Source organism: Prionailurus viverrinus, unplaced genomic scaffold, assembly GCF_022837055.1.
Source record: "Prionailurus viverrinus isolate Anna unplaced genomic scaffold, UM_Priviv_1.0 scaffold_60, whole genome shotgun sequence".
Classification (NCBI taxonomy): Eukaryota; Metazoa; Chordata; class Mammalia; order Carnivora; family Felidae; genus Prionailurus; species Prionailurus viverrinus.
In genome coordinates, this window is record NW_025927622.1 from 460136 (window position 1) to 483361 (window position 23226).

At 64.7% G+C, this 23226-nt stretch overlaps 1 protein-coding gene across 5 annotated transcripts in view; it reads left to right on the top strand.

Moving 5' to 3' along the window:
* SBNO2 (strawberry notch homolog 2) overlaps positions 1–23226 on the top strand; it is a 50423-nt gene that overhangs the window by 20184 nt on the left and 7013 nt on the right. For 3 of the 5 annotated variants that reach the window (XM_047848275.1, XM_047848274.1, XM_047848276.1), the window contains exons 5-17: positions 13004–13165; positions 15441–15524; positions 15779–15875; positions 16203–16357; positions 16438–16571; positions 16651–16741; positions 16821–16964; positions 19157–19274; positions 19514–19619; positions 20025–20178; positions 21021–21197; positions 21696–21793; positions 22461–22543. In XM_047848275.1, the coding sequence (XP_047704231.1) occupies positions 13004–13165; positions 15441–15524; positions 15779–15875; positions 16203–16357; positions 16438–16571; positions 16651–16741; positions 16821–16964; positions 19157–19274; positions 19514–19619; positions 20025–20178; positions 21021–21197; positions 21696–21793; positions 22461–22543 (1603 nt within the window). Of the gene's footprint in view, positions 1–8751; positions 8954–13003; positions 13166–15440; positions 15525–15778; positions 15876–16202; positions 16358–16437; positions 16572–16650; positions 16742–16820; positions 16965–19156; positions 19275–19513; positions 19620–20024; positions 20179–21020; positions 21198–21695; positions 21794–22460; positions 22544–23226 lie in introns of those variants that run through there. The other 2 variants (XM_047848277.1, XM_047848278.1) reach the window with 2 other exon arrangements.

Sequence of the window (23226 nt, forward strand, 5' to 3'; positions counted from 1 at the left end):
TCCCCTCTACTGCAGGCCTGGCCTGAGGGCTCCCGACTCACAGCCACACCCGCGTGGGCCTGTCCGGGCGGCTTCCGGGCAGCGAGAGAGCCGGGCTAGGGGCCACACCTGTCCACGCGCTGCTCACGCCCCCGCCGTGGGTTGTGGGGCAGTACCGTGGAGCATCTGATGCGCTTTTCCCAGACCTTAGCGCCTTCCTCTCCTGGGCAGAGGCCCCCGCGCCTGCTCCGTCTGGGTGCCTTACTTAGCGTCTCGGCAAGGGTCTGCCGTGTTCCCCGCGCCCCTGGCCAGAACGACGTTCCGTCCGGCACAAACCCTGTTGTTGGCATTTATGTCCCCAAACGGCAGCTATTTGGGGAGTGTCACCCACCCAAACCGAAGGAAGAGATACGTGTGATCTCTTTTTTTGGAGAATCGGGGGGACCCTCCCCGGCAGGCGTCTCTAATGGCACGTGACTTCTCGTGGCGGCCCAGACACCGGGCGCCGCAAGAGGATTTGTGGGAAGGAGCCCAGTGCGATCGGAAGCTGGGGCTGGCAGCAGCCGGGCAGCGTGGTCTCCCTGGGAAGTTTGGAATCCACGGCCCCAGTGGTTTCGCTGTGGCACGCAGTTTGGGAACCGGCCAGCTTGGAGGGCCCCAGAGGCTCAGCTGCCCTGAGCCTGTTTTCCCTGTGAAGTGGGGGCCTGTGGGGGGTGGCAGTCTGGGAGGCTGTGGCTCGGACCTGTCAGCTCAAACCCGCTACAGCCAGACAAGCGCAGTTCAGGAGGCTGGCCGTTGTCCATGCGGCCTGGCCGGGCAGGGATCTGGAGCCTGGACCAGTGTCCCCCAAATCCGGGTCCACCCAGAGCCTGGGAATGAGACCGTTTTTGGAAACAGGGTCTTTGTGGGTGTCATTTCACTGAAGATGGAGATGAGGTGATCCCAGATCACGATGGCCCTAACCCTAAAGGAGGAGAGACACAGACACAGAGGAAGCACAGTGAGCCACGCGGCCATGAGCAGGGATGCCAGGAGCTGGGCGAGGCAGGAGGGGCCTCCCCTGGAGCCTCCCGGGGATCGCGGCCCGTGACACCTTGACCTGGGGTGTCTCCCCCCGCGGGGCCATCGGGGCACACCGGTGTGTTGTTTAAGTCCTCCCTCTCCATCTGGGACGCTTTGTGGCCGCCCAGGAAACGACCTGGCCAGGCCTGGAGGAGATGGGAGCACAGGGGCCCCCCTGGCCCTTGGGGGCGCACGCCGGCCTCGTCTGGCCCCCAGACCTCCCAGGGTGAGGAGTCAGTGGGAGGGGGATGGGAGGGCCCTGTGGACGGGGCCCCGTCCCGCAAGGGATGCCCCGGCCCCTCTGTTTGGCGGCCGCCGTCGCCCAGCCCGGGACGCAGCTGGTCCGTCCGCGGCCCGAGACCCTCTCTGGCCTGCCGTGCCTCGGGGCTGGCGGCCCTGCCTGGCTCTGAGCCCTGATAAAGTTCCTCCGCACGTGTCCCCGACACAGCTCCACATCCGGACGTGGCGTCCCGTGATGCTGACGCCCACGCTGGGGCGTCACCTGCCGCACGGACGGGGACGCTGAGGCTCGGGTGCACGCAGGCCCTGCCCCAGTAGCCCCCCCACCCCTGCCCCCCTGGCCCCACTCCCCCGACTGTGTCTCATGCCCTCAGCCTGCACAGCTGCTCCTGGCTCTGCCCGGAGCAGACACGCTTTCTTCCACCAAGACCCCCCTGGGGCCACCGCGCCCGTTTCTCATCACGTGCAGGGGAGCTCAGCTGCACCCATCCCGCGGGTACTTACTGAGCATCCGCTGAACGTGGCGGGAGCCTACCCTGCCGGGGGCACCTTGAACCCAGATCTTTTTTCTAAAGCCGCTTCTTCAAACAAAATCTCACCCCGTGCCAAGTGTGGGGTTGACAGATGTGAGACCGAAGTTCAGATGCGGTGAAGGGTCTTGAGGCCCTGTTGGTCTCCATCACCTCCCTCGTGACCCCTGGGCCTGTGGGCGAGGACAGGAAGGGGGCCAGACCTGAGCTCTGAGTTTCCTAGCAGCCAAAGCAAAAAGAGAAAGGAGAGGAGCTGTGTGACTCTTGTTGCCTGCAGAGAGAAAGCTTCTCTCCCAATGTCCTTCTGGGGCACCGAGCAGTTCCTTGGGGTCGGCATCCCGCGCCCATCTCCCCGGGGACTGCTTATGGCGTTGGTTCCCAGCCCTGTGGTTGGTCTTGGCTCCAGCTTTGCTGTCTGAGGGCCTTTGTTCCTCCTGTTGTGACTAGGGCTGAATCATTGGACGTTAGGGGTACCGGGTTCTGTACCAGGAACCAGGGACCTCCCCTGGTTCTGTACATGAGCCGACCCAGACCCAGGACCATTGGTGGCAGGTTGGTCTCGCCTTGATGTGGGGTCCTTGTTTTATTTTTGTTGTTGTTGTTAATTTTAATTTTATTTTTAAGTAAACTGTCCAAAATGGGGCTTGAACTCGTGACCCCAAGATCAAGAGTTGCATGCTCTACTGGCTGAGTCCATCAGGCATGCCAGGGTTCCTGTTTTATAGACACCCAGGTGGGGCCCACATCCTGTGGGACCCTGCTGTCAGGAATGCAGCAGGTCAAGGCTAACCCCCACTCTGAGGCGGCTCTGTCCTGCAGGGTGGGCCTGGCGTTCAAACCACGAGCCCCCTGCAGAGGCCCAGAGCCCAGGGTCCCAGGTTCCAGTTCGGACGGCCCATGCACCCAGGGGTTATCTATAAATTCAAGGTCTGATACTCTCTTTTTCTGTTTGTTCGTTAAGGTTTTCGTGACAAGATGACTTTCAAAGCACTTTAGGTTATAGGGAGGTTGCAAAAACAGTACCAACTCTTCTCGGACACTGTCACTCGTCTGCCCAGTGTCCTGGCACGTTGTTGTCTTCTGGAACCACGGTCCGTTATCACGGCGCAGAGAGTAGCCCCCGCACAGCACCAGTGACTGACCAGAGGGCCGGGGCCGGGGCCCCGAGGCCTCTGAAGAGAGCTGGTCGGTCGCCGCCGAGGGCCCCTTCCTGGGCTGGCCTGGGGCCCTCACGCTAAGGAGGGGTTCTGTGTTGTTGACAGGAGTCCCGCAGACGGGGCGCTGCGTCCTCCTGGGGCGTCACTTCCAAGCCTGCTGGCGTTGGTGTGCCTTACCGCTGACGGTCCTGCCCTCCAGCCCCGGTTGGGGACCGCCCCGCGCCTCCCTGTCCCCCATCCACTGTCAGGTCGCTGCCATTTTCCCCCTCTCCCCCTGCGAGGGTGCGTCAGGGACCCTGGCCCCTTGTGGTGGGGAGGGGGGTGGATTTCCCCAGGCACCGGTAGACGTTGCCTGCAGTGACCGCCGCCACGGGGTCTGGCTGGCAGACGTTTCTGTCCTTGCTCCGCCCTGTCGATCAGCCGGAGGTCCTCCGTAGGGAGAGCTGTGCCTTCCCTCACTCAGTCATGTTGGTGACAACACGGGCTACGGTCAGGTGCTGTCCGCTGCTTCTGCGTTGGCTGTCGGAGCATCTGTCCCTCTGTGTCCTCCCTTGTAGCCACTAGGAATGGCCCAGGCTCACTCCCTGAAGTCCCTGCCTCAGCCTCATGCCACCTGCTTCCCCAGGGAAGGGCCCCTTCTCACTGTGCGTGGCACGGAGCCACTGAGGCTCCCACCTCTGTTAGCGACCTGGACAGTCGAGGGGCCCCACGTGGGTGGGGTCTCCCACCGCCTGGGAGCACTGTGTGTTGGGTGTGAGTGCGTGGCTTTTCATTCGTTCTTTACGTTTAGGTGAGATATGATTTGCATATCACACAATTCACTGACTTAGCAAATTCACCGGGTTATGCAACTACCACCTCCATGTAATTCCAGAATGTTCCATCACCCCAAAAGGAACCCCCCTTCCCGGCAGTGGATGAGCCTGTTCTGGACGTTTCACACACGCGGACTCACACCCCGTGTGGCCTCTCGAGTCGGGTTCCCTCCCTGAGCGTCGCGTGTTCGGGGTCCGTCCGCGAGGCGGCGGGGGCGGGAGCCTCGCTCCTGCTCGCGGCCGAGGGACGTGCGCGTGCGCGGTGGACACGGTCCTCGGCGGACGTGCGCGTCCGTGGTGGATGTGTTGTGTGTGTCCGTTTATCCCTCGTTGGGCATCTGGGTTGTTCCCACAGCGCGGATTTGGGTGACTCTGAATTGTGCTGCTGTGAACATCGGGAACCGGCTTCTTTGTGGACCCGAATCTGATTGGGGGGCGGTACTTGGGGAAATGTTGAAGTCGTGGCGGCGGGTGAAGGACTCAACCACGTCGCAGCGCGGCCCTCCCAAGGTCTGGTGCCTGCAGCCCTCGCTGCCCCGCCCCTCAGGCCCTCCCCCGCGTTCTCCCCACCCTGGTATCTGGGGTCCTGGTTGTGGGCGTGACCACCCGACCCTCCCTGCTACACCCCCAGTGCTCATCCTCACTGCTTCCCCCCCCCCCCCAGACGCATTCCCTGGGAGTGGGGGCTGCCCCGACCCCTCCTCCCAAGGTCACCTGGACCCCTAACGTCTCAGCTGGACTCTGGGGGAGGGCACTTCTGTACACACTGAGCCCCCCTCGCTCTGTCATTGGAGCGGGCGTGCACCCTGAGAGTCCAGGCGTCTCGGGTGGGTCCCGCATCCACTCAGTGAGGACACTTGCCGTCTGCCGGCCTGGGGCTTCTGGGAAGCCAGGATGAGGTCACGGCTCAGAAAAGTGCTTTGCGAACTCTCAGCGGCTCTCCAGTGAGGGGCGGGCGGCGCGGAGGCTCTGCAAATGGATTTCAGCAGGGATCAGAGGCCCGGCACGCCCCGCCACCAGCAGGCTCCCAGGAGTTACCGGCATCGGCAAACCGAGCGAGCGGGAGGTTTCCTCTCAAAGGAAGCCCGTAGGTTCACACTGAGCCGCGGCCGAGAACCCACCCCCGCCCCCAGCTCCGCGGTCCATGCCGAGGGCCATGGCCAAGGAAGCCCCGCTCTGTGGTCTGTACTAAGGGCCGCAGACAGGTGGCGACAGGGAGCACAGGTGTCTCCAGAGGGTCTCTGCACAGAAACTGGGACACCGGGAACCGGGGACAGGGACGAGGACGGGAGGGAGGGGCTGTGAGGCCTGCAGAAAAGCCCTTGGTCAGGGTCTGGCCACAGGGAGCAGAGCTCCAGCCTCTCCTGATGGCAACAGGGTGGTCAGGGTCAGTTTTCTGGCTGAGGCTGCTGTCCCCACGACAGTGGGCTAGGGCAGCAGTGTCTTAGGGGGCCGTGGGAGCTGGGGCGGCCCCCAGAGAGCACCGCAAGCAGGGACAGCTGGCGCCAGTTCTGGGGCCACAAGTCCTAGATCAGAGGGAGGGTCCTGGGGGCTCCAGATGTCCCTTGGCCTGTGCCACCTGCAGCGGCACCTGCCCCCGTGGCCTGTGGTTGCCTCCCCACGCACCTGTGTCCGGATTTCCCTCCTACAAGGACACCAGTCACTGGGTTGGGCCCACCTGACTCCTGTACGACCTTATCTTAACTGATTGTATTTGCAAAGATTCTATACCCAAATAAGGTCCCCTTCACAGGCACTAGGGGGTCAAGACTTGGACATGTCATTGGGGGGGGACACAATTCACCCCTCAACAGGAACATTCCAGCAATGCAGTGTGCCTGAGGGGAGCCTGCAATGCCCACCACACCCTCTGCCGTAAGTCAGGACACCCAGGCCACCTGGGCACAGGCTTGCTGTGGGGGCCTAGAGGGGAGGGGAGAGCCCAAAACAGACCGGGAGGGTCTTGGGAATACCGGGGCAGCTGGGCCTCGCCCGCCCCTCTGTATGTGGCCTGGCCACAGGGCAGAGGGTCAGTCTGGGGCCAGAGAGAGGGTCCCACCAGACAGCACTGCGGCCCAGACGCAGCCAGACGGGGACGGAACCAGTCACGTCCCTGGTCACGACCCCACTCACACTGGTGCCAGGGCCTCTGCCAAGACCCCCACTCGGCCCCTCCACCCCTGTCCAGACTCGTAGCAGACCCACACAGCCTGCGGCCACCGGGGGCGGGGGGGGGGGGCACAGGACAGCCCTGAGGGTGCTGACTTCTTGGTGTGGGAACCCCCACCCGGTTTCCCTGTCTCCTCAGGGCCACCCTTGCCCATCGGTCTGGTGCCGAGATTTGGGGGACAGATACTCAAAGGTCAGTAACTGTGCTGGAAACTTGATGGACTTTATGCTAAATCTAATAATGAGAGCCTGGCCCAGGCACTGCGTTCATCTTTTATTTCAGTTCCCAGTGATTATTTTTAAACGGAGTCAGAACTGGGGCGCCTGGGGGGCTCAGTCGGTTGAGGGTCCGACTTCGGCTCAGGTCATGATCTCACGGTTTGTAGGTTCGAGCCCCGCGTTGGGCTGTCAGCACGGAGCCTGCTTGGGATCTTCTGTCCCCTTCTCTGCCCCATGTGTGTCTCTCAAAAATACACATTTAAAACTGAGTCGGGGCGCTGGGTGGCTCAGTTGGTTAAGCATGCAACTCTTGGTTTCGGCTCAGGTCGTGATCTCATGGTTTGTCAGCTGAAGCCCAGCATCAGGCTCTGTGCTGACATGGGAGCCTGCTTGGGATTCTCTCCCTCTCTGTCCCTCCCCTGCTCACACTGTCTCTGTGTCTCTCTAAATAAATAAACAAACGAACTTTAAAAAATCAATAAACGAAAATAAAACTGAGAATTCATATGCCTTAAAATCCATGCTTTTGGGGCACCTGGCTGGCTCCACTGGTAGAGTGCATGACTCTTGATCTCAGTGTGGTGAGTTCAAGCCCCATACTGGGTGTAGAGCCTACTTAAAAAAAAAAAAAAAAAAAAAGAATAAAAACTGTTATAAAAAAATAGTAAAAGCCACTCTTTTAAGTAAATTCACAGAATTGTGCAACCACCACCTCTAATTCCAGAACATTCCTCATCTAAAAGCAACCCTGTCCCATCAGCCATCACCTCCCCATCCCCGGCCCCCATGAGCCCCCTTCCCATCGTGGATGAGCCCGTCCTGGACGTTTCACACACTCGGACTCACACCCCACGGGGCCTCTCGTGTCTGGTTGGCTCCCTGAGCGTTGCGTGTTCAGGGTCCGTCCACGGGGGGGGGGGGGGGGGGGGGTGCCTCGCCCCCCTGCTGGTGGCCCAGGGGCGTGCGCGGTGGACCCGGTCATCTGTGCGCGTGCGCGGGGGACGTGGTCATGTGTGGGCGTGCGGGTGGGGGTTGCATGGACGTGAGTGTTCGTGTCTCTCGGGTGTGGACCCGGCAGTGGGGTCGCGGGGTCGTGTGGTGACCCTGGGGTTGACCTGACGAGGAACTGACCGTGGGCCTGTCTTCCAGAGAGACCGCTTCTCGTCCCCACCGCCAGCCGGGGGTTCTGGTTCCTCCACTTCCGCTGACGCTTAGCTGTAGTCGGCTGAGTGTCGCAGTCCCGGCGGCCGGCCGGGAGGTGGTGTCTCAACGGGTTTCGGTTTGCGTTTGCTTGTTGCCTGACGGTGTCGAGTGTCTCTCTGCCGGCTGGTCGCCGCCGTTTGCGCTTCCCCTGCACACGCGGTGGCCCCAGCCAGGCCCGGCCCTCCCCTCCCGTTGTTGGGGTTCGGGCGTCTGCCGGCCGTGAGGTGCGGGCGGGACGGGGGCAGCCACGGTGGCCTTGTTGCGTCTGCAGCATTGGGCCCCGCGGTCCCTCATTGTCCCTGACCAGGCCCGCGGCCCGGGGTCTCTCCCCAGCGAGAGCCCCTTGTGTGTCCATGCCCCCCCAGCCTATGCTGCGAGGCTCGCCTCACCAGCTTGCTCCTCTCAGCCAAGTGACGGCTACGCGGCACAAACACCCTACCAGGTGGGTTTTCTTTTCTTTTAAAAAAATTTTTAAGCTTATTTATTTCTGAGAGCGAGAGAGCACGCGCGCATGCGCACACACACACACACACACACACACACACACACACACACACATGCACACCCCAGTGGGGGAGGGGCAGAGAGAGGGGGAGACACAGAACCTGAAGCAGGCTCCGGTCCCCGAGCTGTCAGCACAGAGCCGGACGCGGGGCTCGAACCCACGAACCGTGAGATCATGACCTGAGCCGAAGTCGGAGGCTCAACCGACTGAGCCACCCAGGCGCCCCCAAAGTAGGTTTTCTAAAAGCAACAGTTGTTTCCCGGGGAAGAGGACACCTGACCCCACAGGGTATGCCAGGGGTCTCACACCCCCTGCCTGCAAGCCCTGCCTGTGTCCCACCCTCTGTGCGGGGCCGAGGGGTGCAGGCGCAGGCCCGGAGAGGAAAGAATGGGGGTGTCAGGGGCAGCCATACCCCTTGGCAAAGTTCCAGGAGAAGGAGCAAGGTGGGGGCCGGGTTCCCGAGGGGGACGCACACACTCCAGGTGAGGCGGTAGCGTGAACGAAGGCCCGAGGCTGGGGGGTGTGAGCCCAGGGAGGTGGTGGAGACGGCCACCGGGTGCTTGGGGGGCAGCTGGCGAAGGCCCCTGTCCAAGCCCGGGAGCTGCCCGGAGGGGGCATGAAGGCACCGTCCCGGCCTTAGGGCGCCGGACCGGCCACCCTGCGGTCTGGGGAAACCGAGGCGGGCCGGCCGGGAGGGGCCCCCCGCGTTACCCCGTCCCCCCCCCCCCCCCCCGGCGGGGTGGGCGGTGGGGGGCGCCGGGGCGGCAGGGTGCGAGCCGGCGGGCGGGGGCCCGGCCCCGCCGAGAGGTCTGTGGCTAGATTCCGCCCAGTACAGGAATTCTCGCTCTGCCAGTAATCACCCTGACTTCCCAGGCGGCCATCATTTCCTGAAAGTCAGCCGCCTTAGGGGAAGTCGGCGCTGGCGGTGACTAAACCAACATGCAAATGCAGCCGGGCTGAGAGCGGCCGGGCGGCCGCGGTCCGGAGGGAGCCGCCCGCCGCCTTCCCGGGACCCGCCGCGGCCGCGCCATGTCCCAGCTGCGGCTCTGGCTGCACCTCGCGGCTCTCAACAAGGTAACCCTCCGCGCCGCCCGCGGGGCTCCGGGCGGGGAAGGCGGCCGCCCGCGTCCTCGGAGCGGGGCCGCGGGGCCCCGGGCGCGCAGGTGCGCGGCCGGCACCTTCCGGGCTGCGCCCGGCCGCCCCCCCAGGGCTCAGCGCCCGACCTTGACAGCGTCTGGGGTGCCCCGGGACAGAGCTGGCGGAGTGCCGTCCGCTCGGGCTCCGATTGGCCAGGTAGGAGCGCCCCGGCCCCCCCCCCCCGGCCCTCCTCCGGCCCCCCAGGGCTCCTGGAAGGGGTCCAGCCCCTCCCCGGGGCCCGCGTGACAGAGCCTGTGTCTGCAGGGCATTCCTGGGGTCTGAGTGTGTGCAGCAACCCCCCCTCGCCCCAGGGAAGGCCCAGAGCAGGTCTGGGGTGGGGGCCATCCTGTCCCCACCCACCCGTCTGTGGCCAGAGCGGGGCCACTATTTGGCAGCTCCCCCGGGTCCCGCCAGGTCTTCGCCTGGTGCGGGGAACCCCAAAATGCTGCGAGACAGTAACCACAGCAGGTGACCCCCAAAACTGTCAGGGTGACCAGCTTGCCCCCGCCCCACTGAAACAGCAGATGGGGCCAGGTGGGAGCCTGAGGTCTGAGGGGCAGGCGCTTTGCGGGGCGCCCACAGAGGGTTCATTTGGATTTGGGTTGTCTTGGAGGTCTGCTTGGTGGCTGCTGGCCCTCAGGTCCCGACAGGGGGGCTGCTGGGTGAGCCGCCCCTGGGTGGGGTCAGCTCCTGCCCCATCCTGCCACCAACTCCTTATAGGGAGTGGAGCTGGGAGGGACTCTTGGTGACCCGCTTTGAGGCCCAGCCTCCCTTTGGCCCAAGAATCAAGGTGAGGGCTGCCGAGGGCAGCATCCCCACCGTTTTTTGGTTTTGTTTTTGTTTTTTAAGAGAGGGTGAGTGAGGATGAGCAGGAGAGCCAGGGGGCAGAGGGAGAGGGAGTTCGGGAGCAGTCTCCACGCCCAGCTCTAAGCCCAACGGTGGGCTCACTCACTCGCTCTGTGGGGATCCTGGGATCACAACCTGAGCCAAAATCAGGAGTCGCTGGCTCAGTTGACTGAGCCACCCAGGCGCCCCCATCCCCGCTCGTTAAATACCTTTTGTCTTGGAGCAGCGTGACGCGCACAGTCACTGAAGGTAGCGCGGTTCCCACGCCCCGGCGCCTGTTCACACCGCACCTCAGCACGATGCGTCTGTCGGTGGGACAGGCAGGCGCCCATACATTATTATCGACCAAAGATCCCTCGGCCTCCCGTGTCCTCGTTCTGTCCCACGACCCCATCGGGACACCGCATGAATCGGGTTCTCACTCTCCATAGCCCCCACTGGGCTGAGACGCTTTCTCCACCTCTTCTCCGGTGGATGCCCCAGGCAGGCGGTCAGGAGTTGGACTGGACAGGCTTCCTGCAGGATGTCCCCTCCCCTCCCCCCCCCCCCCCCCGGGTTCGTCCCACGATGGCTCTGAGCGAAGTGTCTGGCTCATGCCGTCACACCTGGGGCCCCCGCTGCCCACGAGGTTCCTCACCGCTAACGTTGACCTTGGTCTCCGGCCGGGTGTGCCGGTCGGGCTCCACACGGTCCTTGTGGGCAGGGGTCGCCGTGTGCAGCCCATGCAGGGCTATGGTCCCCCTGAGCACCCACCTCATCGGGGCTCCTCCCCACCTGCCCATCCTACTGCTGGTGACCGTTTTCCCTTTAGGAAGCCGGGCCACCCCTCAGGGCCCCTTGGGGCTGCCAGCTTCATGGGCTCAGGGGCTGTTGTCACTCTGACCAGGCTTGGTTGGCGCCCTCTGGGAAGGCCACCCTCAGATGCGGTCCCAGAGAGATTTTAGCCAGGACACACAGCAACCCCCACCCCTACCCAGCCCCCACCCCAGGCAGCCTGCAGGGGTCCGTGCTCCATGCTGTTTCATAGGGAGCGGGCGGCCAGCTTCTGTGGCCCAGCCTCTCCTGGAGTTATCTGCCAGACTCGGGCTCGGTCACCTTTGACCCCAGCTGCCCCGGGATGGGGCAGAGTCCAGAGGAGGTCCTGGTGGGCAGAAAGCAGTCCTTATGGTCAGCCAGGCCAGACCCCACGCTGCCACCTGAGCCCTCCCCCAACCCACAGATGGCTGCTATGGCCTGGTGAGCTACTGGGCTCTCACGTGAGGGTGATGGGCGTCCCAAGTGTTGGGTGTGCCTTTTCCCACTGTGAGCATGGTGTTCCCTGCTTCTGCGCACGTTTGCAGCCGAGCGCTGCGGACTTTTGCAGACCTTCCCTGGGCCACCACCTGCCTGAGCTGGTCTTGCCAGCCGCTGTCTGCCTCCTCGCCGGGACTCGCCCAGGCTGGCAGGTCCTACCGGGGTCCGCCTCCCACAGGTCTGGGCTTGGTGCCGCTGAGGGGCGGGAGCGAGTGGCAGTCCCTCTGGCTTCCCATATGCTATCTGCCACCAGGGCGCCTCGGGGTGGCATCCAGTCAAGGCACACCAGCTGACGTGGGCACGGGTGGTCTTTGCAGCACAGGTCCTGAGTCCCAGCCTGGCTCTGGGACCAGCCCCACCTGGTAGAGAGTCTCCTGCATTTAGTCTCCCTCAGGGGGGCCTGACCCCCTCCGTGCCCACCCCCTCCCGAGGGCACAACGGGCCGGAGCCTGCACAGTCCTGGGGCTGTGTGTGCTCTGGCATCGGAGCGAGCTGGACGTTATCACTTAGAGACACCCCCCCACCCAGGAATGGGGATCTGACGCCAACACAGATCAATGGGAGGGGAGCTCCAGAAACAGCCCTCACAGATGGAGTGGGGCAGGAGCACCAGTCGAGACCAGGGGCCTGTTCTCAGGGACCTGGGGGCTGCAAGGATGCCACCTCCACCCCCAGAAGCCAGTTCAACTGTGGTCTTGGAGGCCGAGCCAGCTGCATACAGGCGGGCTCCAGGCCCACACATCCCCTTCATCCCCAGAGCCCAAGACGCCCGCTGGCCAGCCCTGCCTGTCTGCCTCGCTGTCCCCTCGTGCCTACGCACTGGCATCCCACCCGGCTGGCCCTCGCCTTCCAGTGGCCCCGACAGCCCGAGACACGTAGACGGTGCACAGGGCCTGGGGACTCCGTTGCTCCTACATGCGGCCTCATCCAACCCCACTGGCCTCTGCCCTGCTCACAAAATGCCCCCACTGACTGACCTGAGATGTCAGTGTGATCTGGTCCTCTGTTGTGGAGGTCCGGCTGGAAGGGCCTTGTCTGGGTGGGGCTGTGGGACTCCCTCCCCATGAGGAGTCGGCTGAAGGCTGTGCCCCCACCCCCTGACCCCGAGCCTGCAGGGCCTCGGATGGGGAAGGAGGCCTGCCCCTCCCCAGCTTCAGGCACCCAGCCTCCCTGTGTGCAAAACTGGACACCTACTGCCCCCTCCTGGTGGCTAGTGGTATGAACACCAGAACCCAGCAGGGCGCTATGGGGGTCTCCGGCAGGGGGGCTCACTCTAGGCTGGCCCAGGAGCCCTTGGGGGCTGGTCTCCGAGTGTCCTTGGTATCCGGTGCAAACCGGGTATACACAGGTTCTCAGTGCCTGTGAACCAGGGGTGAGAGGGAGGGCGACGTGGGAACACCCCACACACTGCGTCCGATTTTCTCTAAATTTAGGTTTCTGAATTGTGTGTACCGTGTACAGCACGCCACCTCCTGGAAGGCGTGGGGCTCTCTGTGTTCTGACATCCGTGCGCTGGTGTCACATGTGCCCAGTGTCACCTAATTCCAGAACGTTCCGTCTCCCCAAACGCAACCCCGTCCCCATCAGCCGTCGCCTCCACCCCTTCAGCCCCTCCCCCGTCCCCATGAGCCCCCTTCCCGTCCCTGGATGAGCCCGTTCTGGATGTTTCCCAGACGCGGACCCACACCCCGCGTGGCCTCTCGTGTCCAGTTCCCTCCCTGAGCGTCGTGCGTTCGGGGACTGCCCGCGGGGCGGCGGGGGTGGGCGCCTGGCTGCTGCTGGCAGCAGGCGTGTCCGCTGTGTGGCTGCCCCCGGCCCCGGCCGCTTCTCATCCTGCCCGTCCCGCAGGACTCCACGTACCTCGACGACCTCTCCAACGCCTCCATCTTCTCCTCGTCCGTGGACTCCCTCTCAGACATCGCGGACACACCCGACTTCCTGCCGGCTGACAGCCTCAGCCAGGTGCCCACCATCTGGGATGTGAGCACTGGCCCCTCCGCCCAGGACAAGGTCAGCGCCCTCTGAGGGCCCCGTCCGCGGGCCGGGGGCGGGCCCGGGTTGTTCACAGACGGCAGTGAGGTCACAGGTCAGGCGTCCTCGTGTTTCCCGCACAGCCCGGAAAACGCACGGACTGGGGCGGGACCTTCTGTGAAAGGTCCTGTGGCGGTCAGGCACCAACCTCGCTGCCTCCCCTGGCTCAGCGCCCACACTCTGCCCTGCTGGGGACGCGGGCTTCCCCAGGAGGTGAGCAGCAAGCAGCTTCTAACACTGCTGCTTCTCACCCTGGCGCTTCTGCGCCCAGGACCTTGGGCAGTGGCTGGAGGCACCGGAGGGGGTGCCCCCGGCCAGCCTTCTGCAGGGGGTAGAGCGCTGGGTTGGCGTCTGTGAAGCTGCTTCCTCGGGACACGGGCGGGGGCGGGGAAGACGAGGCCAGGCAGGAGTCGCCAGAGGTGAGCAGGGTCTCCGCGTGCGCCAGGCCCAGACTCCGGCTCGTTCCCAGGACCGGGGCAGCAGGCACATCAGTGAGGAAGACCGGGGCTGATGCCGGGCTTGGGGAGCCCTCGCCCATCCAGGCCTCTTAGGGTTGTCTGCTGGGAGAGAAGCCTCTAGCTTTCGGGAGCCAGAACCCTCATTCAGGGCTGACGGGCGGCATCGGAAACACGGATGGGGGCCACGCGTGTCCGACGGGGAGCAGCCCCTTCCATCCAGAGCCAGCCGGGTGGAGCCCGGGGAGCCCTGCCAGGTGGTGCACAGTATTGGACACGATGCCCGCCCGGCCACTTTGATGTTCCTCAGGCAGCGTCCACGGCCCAGACGCAGAAGAGCCGGGCCTGGGAAGTCTGGGGCCCGGCATGGGGCCAGCAGAGGGACGGGAAGTGCTCGAGGCAGCCTGGCGCCTTCCCTGCCCTTGACAGCCATGGTGGCGGCCCCGGCCCCCTCCTGCGTCCGGGCCGAAGGCCCTCCCAGCAGCCCACTGCTCCCGGTGGAGAACGTGAGGCACGGTGGCTTGGAGCGGACGGCAGGGCGCGCCAGCACCCACACCCCGCTGCTTGCCAGCCCGCCGGCCTGACTCAGCCTTCCAGGAACCTGGGCCAGGCTGTTTGTTTTTGTTCGTTGAGAAGAAGGGGACTGGGGGTTGAGGAAAGGTTCCTGGCCTGCTGGCATCTTGCTCTCGTTACATTTTCTTCTTTGAAAACAGCGGGGGGTTGTAAAAATCAGGTGGGGTGTCGTGGGACCAAATGCCTTGGGGGCCCGTGCCATCCCGGAGACCGCAAAGGACACCCGAGCTCCGTGTGTGCTCAGGAATGGGCACCTGGCACTCACAGTCACTGGCCTTGGGGTGGTGGGAGTCCCAGGGGAGACGGGGTCTGGAAGGGATTTCTTCAGTTCCATCCTGTTGCTCACCTGTCCTTAGGGTGGCCGCGTGATTGTCATGTTTTTATTTTAATGGTAAGCATGTTTTGGAATTGCATAGACCCTGGTCTGGACCGTGCTGTGTCCTCACTGTGTGTCCTGGGGGCCGAGAAGTCACCCCACCCAGGCTCTTTGTGACTGTTCAGACATGGGCGTAACCACTCCCTGAGGGTGGGCAAGTCAAGGGCCAGGTGCGACATGGCCCTAGAGCATTTGGGTCTCCCGTCCTGGCCCATCTGTGGGCTCTGAATTTGTGGGCTGGATCTGCCCAGAGCTGAATTTGCCCTGAATCTGTGGGCTCAATTCTTTTTTTTTTTTTTTTTTAAGTTTATTTATTTTCGAGAGGGAGAGAGCGCGAGTGGGGTTGGGGGAGGGGCAGAGAGGAGGAGAGAGAATCCCAAGCAGACCCCGAGCTCTCAGCCAGATCCTGATGCGGCGCTGGCACTCGTGAAGTGCGACCGCGACCCGAGCCGAAACCGAGAGTCGGCTGCTCAACCGACTGAGCCACCCAGGCTCCCCGGACACCACACGCGTCCTAATCCCGGGTGGGCTTCATGCCCCCGTGGCTGATGGACCCCCACCCAGGCACAGCTTTGCCTATCAGGTTCTTGGTTCCCTTGGACCAGACTCAGGTGCTCAGTCTCTGCCGGGTGTGACTGCGGTTGGGGACGTGGGATGTGTCCTTGCTCTGTTTATCTGTGTGATGGGAATTCTAGCCTGTTGCTCAAACGAACCAGCTGGCGGGCAGCAGGGAGGGGGCAGGAAGACCACGTGGTACCCCCCCGCCGGAGACCGGGTCAGGGGGCTCGGGGAGGCGCTTCCCCCCCCCCCAACGTCTTGTCTGCAGGCTCATGTCCACTGTCCCCTCCAGCTGCTCCTGCCCCACGGGCCGTGGACGGGCGTCGAGGACCCCGTGTCCTCTCTCTCCAGCACCCCGCTCCTCGTCAGCTACCGGGTGAGCCAGGCCTTCTCCCCAGCCCTGCCCACCTCTTGTAGGGACTAGAACGCTCAGAGGCAGCCTTTTGGAGGCAAGATCTGTCCGTTTTACAGATGGGGAACTGGGCCCTTGGGAGGCAGCACACTGGGGGCGGGTGGGCCACTCCCCACCCCTCTTGTTCACTGGCCTGGCTGCCCCTTGGGGGAAGGCCGGCCGTGCTGGGCAGGACAGGGCCAGCCAGCCCTGACCATAGGTCCTGCACCGACCTTCAGTCTCAGAGTCAGCCTGAGGAGGAGGAGGAGGCAGAGGAGGAGGAGGGGGACGAGCTGGGCCACGCAGAGACCTACGCCGACTACGTGCCCTCCAAATGTGAGTGCCCTGCCCTGCGAGACCCCAGCAGGGGTGGGGGGTGCTGGCTGCTCCAGGTTTCTGGAGGGGCTCGGGAGCTGTGGGCTGGCCTTGGGGCCACTTCTGTAATCCCTGCTCGGCACAGCGCCTGAGACAGCACAGAGCGTACCATGAAGAGCCCACTTCCTCCCCGCTTAGGATTGTACGGATCTGTCCCGCACCCCTTTGTGTGAAGCACGGATAGGTGTGTGTCCCCCCCCCCCCCCGCAGCCAACCCTGAGACTCCGACCACACCCCTGACCCGTCCCTGGCCACACTCCTGACTTGCCCCCGGCCCTGCCTCCGCAGCCAAGATCGGGAAGCAGCACCCTGACCGCGTGGTGGAGACCAGCACGCTGTCCAGTGTCCCACCACCAGACATCACCTACACCCTTGCCCTGCCCGCCTCGGACAGCGGGGCCCTGTCTGCCCTGCAGCTGGAGGCCATCACCTACGCCTGCCAGGTAACCTCGGTCTCCCACCCGGCCCACGTCCCGCGTGGGGGCCTCCTGCCAGGCCCTGACCGCCATCCCTTGGCCCGCAGCAACACGAGGTCCTGCTCCCCAGCGGGCAGCGGGCCGGCTTCCTCATTGGCGACGGTGCGGGCGTCGGCAAGGGGCGCACGGTGGCTGGCATCATCCTGGAGAATTTCCTGCGGGGCCGGAAGAAGTCACTGTGGTGAGTGTGCCGTCCAGCCCCGCGCACGTGGGCAGGGAGGGGAGGGGGCGCCATGGCACCCACCGGCCCTCACCCCTAGGTTCAGTGTCTCCAACGATCTCAAGTATGACGCGGAGCGCGACCTTCGGGACATCGAGGCCCCCGGCATCGCGGTGCACGCGCTGAGCAAGGTGGGTGGGGTGGCCCCCTCCTCGGGCGGCGTCCCGGAGTGAGCCCGGCTGCACCCCCACGCCCGCCTCTCTCCCCCAGATCAAGTACGGCGACAACACTACCTCAGAGGGCGTCCTCTTTGCCACCTACTCCGCCCTGATCGGGGAGAGCCAGGCGGGCGGGCAGCACCGTACGCGCATCCGCCAGATCTTGGAGTGGTGCGGGGAGGCCTTCGACGGAGTCGTATCCTGAACCGGCGGGGGCGGGGCGGGGGCGGGGCGGGGGCGGGGCTGCGCAGTACGGGGGACCTCCCTCCCCTCCTCCCGTCCCGGATGCCAGCACGCCACCCGCTGGAAGGGCTGGAAGGCATTCCCGGCAGGACGCTCGCCCTCAGTGCCCGCCCTTGTCCTCTTGCGGTCTGGCTCCGCGGCGTCCCGGCTCCGGCGAGCTGGACCGCGACCACAGGCGCGGGGGCGCCGAGGGGCCCCAGGGCGGGAAGGTGCCTGTGGTCAAGGAATGGGGCAGAGGGCGCTTCCTTCCTCTGCCCCCCTCCTCCTCTCCCTCCCCTCCCTCTCCTCCTCCTCCCCCCTCCTCTAAATCCTCCCCTCCTCCTCCCTCCTCCTCTTCCCCTCCTCCCTCCACCCCTCCTCTTCACCCTTCCCCTCCTCTTTCCTCCTTTGCCTTCCCCCTTCTCTTCCTCTCCTCCCTCCTTCTTCCTCTGCCTCCCCCTTCTCTTCCTGCCTCCTCCTCCCCCTTCCTCCCTCCTCCTCTTCTCCTCTCTCTCCCCCCTCCCCCCTCCTCCTCTTCCTCACCCTCTCCCTCCCAGTCGGTTGTGGGCTCCATGCAGGTGGGCAGGCCAGGCTGGGCCAGCTGGAGGACAGCTGGGCCAAAAGCCAGGCTGCTGGGGTCAAGGAGCTCTGCTGACCGGTTGGTCAGTTGAGGGGTATCCGTACCAGTATTGGCTCCAGATCCTTCCCGACTGTGGCAGGAACTTCATGGATTGGAGGAGTTTCTACCTTTCTCTTCTCCCTTGGAATTTAGAAAGCTTGGTTTTGTGCTTCTCCCAAACTATAGAAAAGCGACGGGGGGACCCGTACAGACAAGAGCAGGACAGTCTGTTGTGGGTCGTGTGTGAGCCGTTGAATCACACACGTCAGGCGCCAGCACACGCCCCTGTCTCCCCTGCTGAGGTGCCGGGCGGGGGCCACGGTTTTTCCTGGATTTCTGCACTGGCGCCTGTGGAGGGTCCCCTGAGCCCACCCCACCCCCTCCCCTGCCAGGGAGTCTGCCCCGTGGTGCGCACAGCGGGCTCGGCACTCCTCACGGTGCTCGGGGGCCCGGCCTGGCCCCCACCGAAGGGTGCTCATCTTCCTGTGCACTGTCCCCAGGGCTGTCCCCGTCCTCCCCGCCTGAGCCTGGGTATGTCTGCACATCACGTACTGTGCCGCCCCGTCTCCGGGGCCTGGAGGCGGCTTCCGGCCTCTCTCTCTGGGTCATAAACAACCCTGAGTGACTGGGCCCGGCCAGGGTGCCCCATCACCCCTTCTCACTTTCCTTGGGCCCGTTCCCAGAAGTGGGGTGACCGGCCCCAGGGCCGCCCGGCACTCTCCAAAAGTCCTCCTCTCTCCTGGTCCCGGTCACAGATAGGAAGAGGGACACCGGCCCCGTGTGTCCTTCCCGCTTATATGGGCGAGCTCCCGAGTTTACCGCCGTCAGATGCCAGCTGTCCTATGGAGCACGTCTCTTGTGCCGCACCGGCACCGGAGGGCGCTGCGCTTGCCTTGTGACAGCTCGCAGAGCCTGGGGCGAAGGCCCCACACAGCCTGGGGCAAATGACGGCCGGCCCACCTGGAGGCTGTGCGCTCACCTCCACGCTCCTGTTTCCCAGTGTCGCTCCCACACAGCCGCGTAAAGCGGGCTTCACGTGAGGCGTGTGCGTGCCCGCACGCGTGTGTGAGGAGAAGCGTGTCTTGTGTTTAGAACACCTCGGTGGCGCGCGTCCTCGCCTGTAACTGGTTCCTTCTCTCTTAAAATACAAAGACCTTCCTCGGTGCTCTGCTTCGAGAGCGTCTCCAGGATCTGTGAGAAGTTACGCAGAGACCCCGCACCCCCCCAGGGGACCCGTCACAGCTGGGATGCCTGCCTGCTCCCAGCCCAGCCCTCTTCCTCAGAGACCCCGTTTCGCCGTGCTCCTTGGCACGAGTGTCTGTGTGTGACTCTGCACCGTCTACCCGGCACGCGTCCAGTCGAGAGGGGGCCCTGAGGCTGTTTCCCACTGCCCTGGCGGTGACATTCCCAGGCTCCCACCCCGAGGCCGCATACCCCCCAGGCACCTTGCCGAGCTCCCGTTCAGAACGGGGTGGCCTGGGCCATCCGGCCAGGGTCCCCGGGGCTGTCTGTCTCCCAGAACAGTCCTTGACCCCTGCCCGCACCAGATCGTGTTTGATGAGTGTCACAAAGCCAAGAACGCCAGCTCCACGAAGATGGGCAAGGCTGTCCTGGATCTGCAGAACAAGCTGCCCCTGGCCAGGGTGGTCTACGCCAGCGCCACAGGTGGGGGGGGAGGTGCGGGGCAGGGGGCGGGCGCCCCGGGGGGCCTTGGGAGCACCTGGTCCAGAGGCAGGGCTTCTCTCCCCAGGCAGATGCCAGACCCGTTCGGGGCTCCCTCTGCCATCTGCCTCCACCCGCTCGGCACCCCTGGCTGTGAGCCTCCCGGCCCCCGTTCCTGGGCCTCCATTCGAGTCATTCCCGGGTGTTCAAGGCCCCTGACCTTGCCGGCTCCCCCAACCCAGGTGCCTCTGAGCCCCGGAACATGATCTACATGAGCCGCCTGGGCATCTGGGGGGACGGCACGCCCTTCCGAACCTTCGAGGAGTTTCTGCATGCCATCGAGAAGAGGTGGGTGCCCTTCCCTGCCCGAGACTGGGGCTGGCGAGGGACCCACAGAGGGCGCTGCTTCTCACACCCCAGGGCCCAGTGTCAGGTGTGTCTGCTCTACACCCTGGCCTGTGCTCGTCCAGCCACCAGAGGGACCTAAAACTCACTCTTCTGCCTCCTGCTGCCCATGATCACTCCAGGAGAAGGAGCCCCCCTCACTCCTGCTTTTCTTGCATCGCCCCCCACGCCTCTCGGGCCCAGGCAGATGGGAGCACAGGGCCTTTGCGTGTGCTGCCTCCTCCGCTCTCTGTGTGCTTGGCCCTTCCTCACCCTCCAGGGCTCAGCTCCCGGTATCAGCCCCTTCCCGAGTCACTCTTGTTCCGTGGGACCCAGCATGTGGTCAGGTGGCCCTGTCCTTGTCCGCAGGGGCGTGGGCGCCATGGAGATCGTGGCCATGGACATGAAAGTCAGCGGCATGTACATCGCACGCCAGCTCAGCTTCTCCGGCGTCACCTTCCGCATCGAGGAGATCCCGCTGGCCCCAGCCTTCGAGCGCGTCTACAACCGCGCGGCCCTGCTGGTAAGCAGGGTGGCCGGGTTCTGTGACCACACGGACACGAGTGTGCGTGTCCCTTGGGAATTATGCTCCCGTCCCTTCAGCATCTGTCCTCGCGGGTGCCACGGGGAGTTGGCCCGTCGAGACTCACTCCTGCCGCCAGTTCTCCTGTGACCGTAATGACGGGGCCTCGTTATTCCCGGAGCTCACGGCCGCTGTCGGCGTCCACGTTTCCGTGCCTGTGGCGTGGCCCCATCTTCGTTGGCATTCCTGTGTCGTGGACGGGCTCCTCTGTTCTCACGGTCCCATCTCGCCCACACAGGACAAGCCCTGGGCGTCAGCCCTGACGGTGTTGATGATTTGAACTACAGTTCAAACCTAGTTTGGGCCGTCTGCCCCATCCGCCAGCACTGCTGACACGGGGTGGGGGTGGGGGTCGTTCTCTCTGGGGCGTCCCGGGCACTGGGGGAGGGGGGGGCAGCATCCCCGGCCCCACCCACTCGATGGGGTCCCCAGTCGTGACGGCCACAGTTGTCGCCAGGCACGGTCCTGGGTGAGACGCCCCGGTCTGAAGTGTCAAGAGCCAAGTGGCTGCTGGCAGAAGGCGGTCACTGCAGGTGTCCCCACCCCTTAGCAGAAGCAGCATCTCCTCGCCTCCCGCGCGGAGTCTGCCGTTCTCACCGTGGCCTCGCCAGAATCGCACGTTTTGGTTTTCTAACGTTTCTTACTGTTTGGTACCAGCAGCACCTCTGTGTTGCTCTGCTTACCACCCCCTCGCCCCCCCGTGGTGAATCCCAGCCGGGATGGGAGCCGGGTGGCGGGGAGCGGCTGGGCCGCAGCGAGCTGAGCTGGGCGTGTCCTTGCAGTGGGCCGAGGCCCTGGGCGTGTTCCAGCAGGCCGCCGACTGGATTGGCCTGGAGTCCCGCAAGTCCCTGTGGGGCCAGTTCTGGTCGGCCCACCAGCGCTTCTTCAAGTATCTCTGTGTGGCCGCCAAAGTGCACCGGCTGGTGGAGCTGGCCCGGGAGGAGCTGGCCCGGGACAAGGTGAGCCGGCAGGCACAGTGCCCAGGTCGGCGGGGCCGGCGAGGCGCTCTTCCCTTGTCACCCCGAGCGCCGGGCAGGGCTTAGGGCTTTGCGGTTACACCAGGAGCCCTGCACTCTCGTGTGGCTGGGCCGAGTCTGTGAGGACAGAGTGTGGCCTGGAAGGTTCTAGTCCTGCCTGACCCAGCCCCCCCGAAGCAGGTGACAGGCATGGCCTGGCCCCCGGTTTTCCACGTCCAGGCAGGGCTGGCAGGAGCCAGGGCAGAGGGTAGTGAGAGGGTCCAGGAGGGCTGAGGCTGTGTGGAGTCTCAGGGTAGACTCAGGTGTGTTGGGGGCCTGGCAGCCAGCAGGACACCAGGGGCGGAAAGAGAAGGAAACTGAGGCCAACTTGGTTTCTGACGACCAGGGGCTTCCCTGTGGGCCCCTCTGGGGCCACGCTCCTGGGCTGGCCAGTGGGAGTCTCAGAGCCCAGCTCACCCCCGACCTCCCCCACTCCCCAAGTGTGTGGTCATCGGGCTGCAGTCCACGGGTGAGGCTCGGACCCGGGAGGTGCTGGACCAGAAGGACGGGCAGCTCGATTGCTTTGTCTCCGCCGCTGAGTGAGTGATGCTCGAAGCCCCCAGGGTGGGCGGGGACGGTCCCCCCCCCTTGCACCCCCACCCTCCGTTCTCCCTACGTGGCAGCCAGTGCCCTGTGACCCCAGCCGTGAGAACCCAGGTGTGCATCTGCTCAGACACTGCCCCAGCCCTCAGAGACGACAGGCCGGGGCGATGAGCCACGGGTGACCCCAAGGCTCAGAGGGTGCCAGCAAAGGGACCCGGGATTTCGGAACAAGGCTTCCAGGTGCCCATCCCCCACATGGCTGCAGCACTGTTCCAAGGACAGCGCGGGTTTTAGGAACTAGCCTTTGGGGATCCTAAAGCTGCAGGCCTCTCTTCCCAGGGCTGGAAAGCCTCCTGGGCCCAGGGCCCCTCAGAGGTGGTCAGTCTGCGCACAGAGCCCTTGATGGCTGGAGGAGGGAGCCCCACTCGGGGCCCCACCCCACGCCCAGGCCCTCACAGTGAAACTGTGGCCCTGGGCCTACCCTCAGCCTGCACCCCTGCAGTCTCCACACCCTCCCTCCCCGCCCCCACCCCCCGCCCCCCCAGTCCTCACACCCTCCCTCCCTGCCCCTGCCTGCCTTCTCCAAACCCCAGGCACCCTCCCCAGAGCTACTCCAGGTGCGGTTTCTATTGTACTGGGAATAATCTTGCTTCTTGATTTTAGGGGTGTCTTTTTGTCACTAATTCAGAAGCACTTTCCTTCAACCAAAAGAAAGCGAGAGAGGGGAGTTGGCAGTAAGAGAAAACGTAAGCTCCCCCCACACCCCCAGCCTCTGATCTCTGTCCCATCTCCCGTGCACAGCCTGGCTCGGAATCCTCCCTGGTCTCCCTCCCGTCCTCACTCGCTCATTCCTCTGCCCCGCTGTCCCCTGTCTGAGCAGCCACCCCTCTGCTGCCCGCTGCAGAGCCGGGAGGGTTCTGTCTCTGAGCAGGCCCAACTTGGGCGCCCCCCCCACCGCCACCCACGCGTCCGGGGGACAGGAGGTGCAGAGGCACTCGGCACAGCTCCCCAAGAGAAACCCCGTGGGTGGCAGCCTCCGGGGTGCACCCGCTGCACGGGAGACGCAGACCCCAGCAGGGCCTCTCCTCAGCCTCCCAGTTGGCCGAAGACCAAACCCCGCTTCCGCGGGACAGCGTGGCTAGCTCATCCTCGGGCAGCAGCCACCTGTGTGTGGCCCCCAGCGTCGCCCTCGGATGGGGGAGCTTAAGATTCTGGTTCTCGGCCTCGCGCTCCCTAGGTGGAAACCAGCCCGGCGCCCCCACCGTGCTAGCTCGTGGGCCGCGATGGGGCTCAGGAAGCGCATCCCAGGAGGGAGGTCACCCTCCCGGCGGTGCCTGCAGGGCTGCTTTCCAGCAGAGGCTGGGCATCAGCTCACTGTGGGAAGCGAGGCTCAGAGAGGCCAGGCAGCCCAGCTGAGGTCACACAGCCA